Raw genomic sequence first — 1,459 nt, 5'->3', positions numbered from 1 at the left:
ATTTTTCGCAGATTTATTTATACATTAATCGTGGAGTCCTAAAATTTCGTAACCAAAACTTTGAAGAGTAACTGACATTGTTTGTCGAAATAAATGAAATAAAACTCAGTTAAACAAAATTTAAGGGAAGACAGTCTAGCAAATACCATCCAATCAGTCGCGTTAGGTATCGGTGGAAGATCGCATGTATAAATACTAATTTTGATGGGAGTGGCTAGCTGCGTGTGTCGATAACTTATGTCCACGTGTAATAATGTAATAATATCACTGTTTAATCCTTTATATGTTTAAACCTTTACAGTGAATGATTTCATTGCAACTACCATATTGCATTGTGAAAAATAATTTATGCAAATCTCCCGCGACATTTTTTACACAATTTTGTTTCGTATCGTTTCAGTTTCGAAACCTCCAAAATTGAAGCTGTATTAATGAGAGGGAAAAACTGCATTGCTTTATCACTTGTAATTAACGCTATTGATTTGTATATGCTAAATAATATTATGAAATCTTTCTTTAATCCATATAAATCCTAAAGCTTAGTTTTGCAACATTCTTCTTTAATAACATATAATGTGATGAAGGCAGCTGCCAAATGAATCAGTCGATTAGTCTTCAAACATAACACAATCAAAAATTTGAAGCACTGAAATGGAAAAAATTGATGGTAAAATCGGATTAGTCATTGACAACAACCAACGTCACTGACTGTTTCCTTTATACTGATTAATTTTATTTCGGCTGCTACATTATTAGTGGAAAATAATTAATTTATGCAAAGCTGTCGCGACAGTTTTTGCACAGTTTTATTCCGTTTCGTTTCAATTTATACAGTTGTTCAAAGTGTGGGATGAATTTCACCCAGAAAGGGAATTTGCATAAACATATGAGGATTCATACCGGTGAGAAACCGTACAGTTGTTCAAAGTGTGGGATGAATTTCACCGAGAAAGGGAGTTTGCATAAACATATGAGGATTCATACCGCTGAGAAGCCATTTTCTTGTCCGGAATGCGCGAGGAATTTCACCGAGAAGGGGAATTTGCTTAAACATATGAGCATTCATGCCGATGAGAAACCGCACAGTTGTTCGAAATGTGGGATGTATTTCACCATTTTATCGAATCGGCTTGAGCATTGGAGTATTCACATTAATGAAGAACCGCACGCTTGTTCTGTGTGCAATAAAACATTCTCGCAAAAAAGTAATATGAAACGTCACATGAAGATTCATAACAATGATAGGCGCTGATTCAACTGCCCCGTATGCAGCAAGGCTTTTCTGACGGAATCTAATTGGGAAAAACGCATGATGAATTGCGTCTTGAATGAACTGATAGACGCATTTTAAACCGAAATTACTCATTCCTATTTTGTTTGTATTTTCTATAAGTTAAATTCAGTTTTCCTTATTGTATTGTTGCTTTTCTTAATCATTTTATTGCCTTATATGCGTATT

General features: G+C 34.3%; 1 protein-coding gene across 1 annotated transcript; it reads left to right on the top strand.

Annotated features, from left to right (window-relative positions):
* Nucleotides 1-850: 850 nt before the first annotated feature.
* Nucleotides 851-1,252, top strand: LOAG_14882 (zinc finger protein; the record flags this gene model as incomplete). Its single annotated transcript, XM_003150376.1, has 1 exon — nt 851-1,252. The coding sequence occupies one exon, from the start codon at nt 851-853 to the stop codon at nt 1,250-1,252; it is 402 nt and encodes a 133-aa protein (XP_003150424.1).
* Nucleotides 1,253-1,459: the final 207 nt, after the last annotated feature.

This window comes from Loa loa (genome assembly GCF_000183805.2).
Source record: "Loa loa unplaced genomic scaffold supercont3.1342, whole genome shotgun sequence".
Lineage (NCBI taxonomy): Eukaryota > Metazoa > Nematoda > Chromadorea > Rhabditida > Onchocercidae > Loa > Loa loa.
This window is presented reverse-complemented; position numbering and strand designations above follow the sequence as displayed.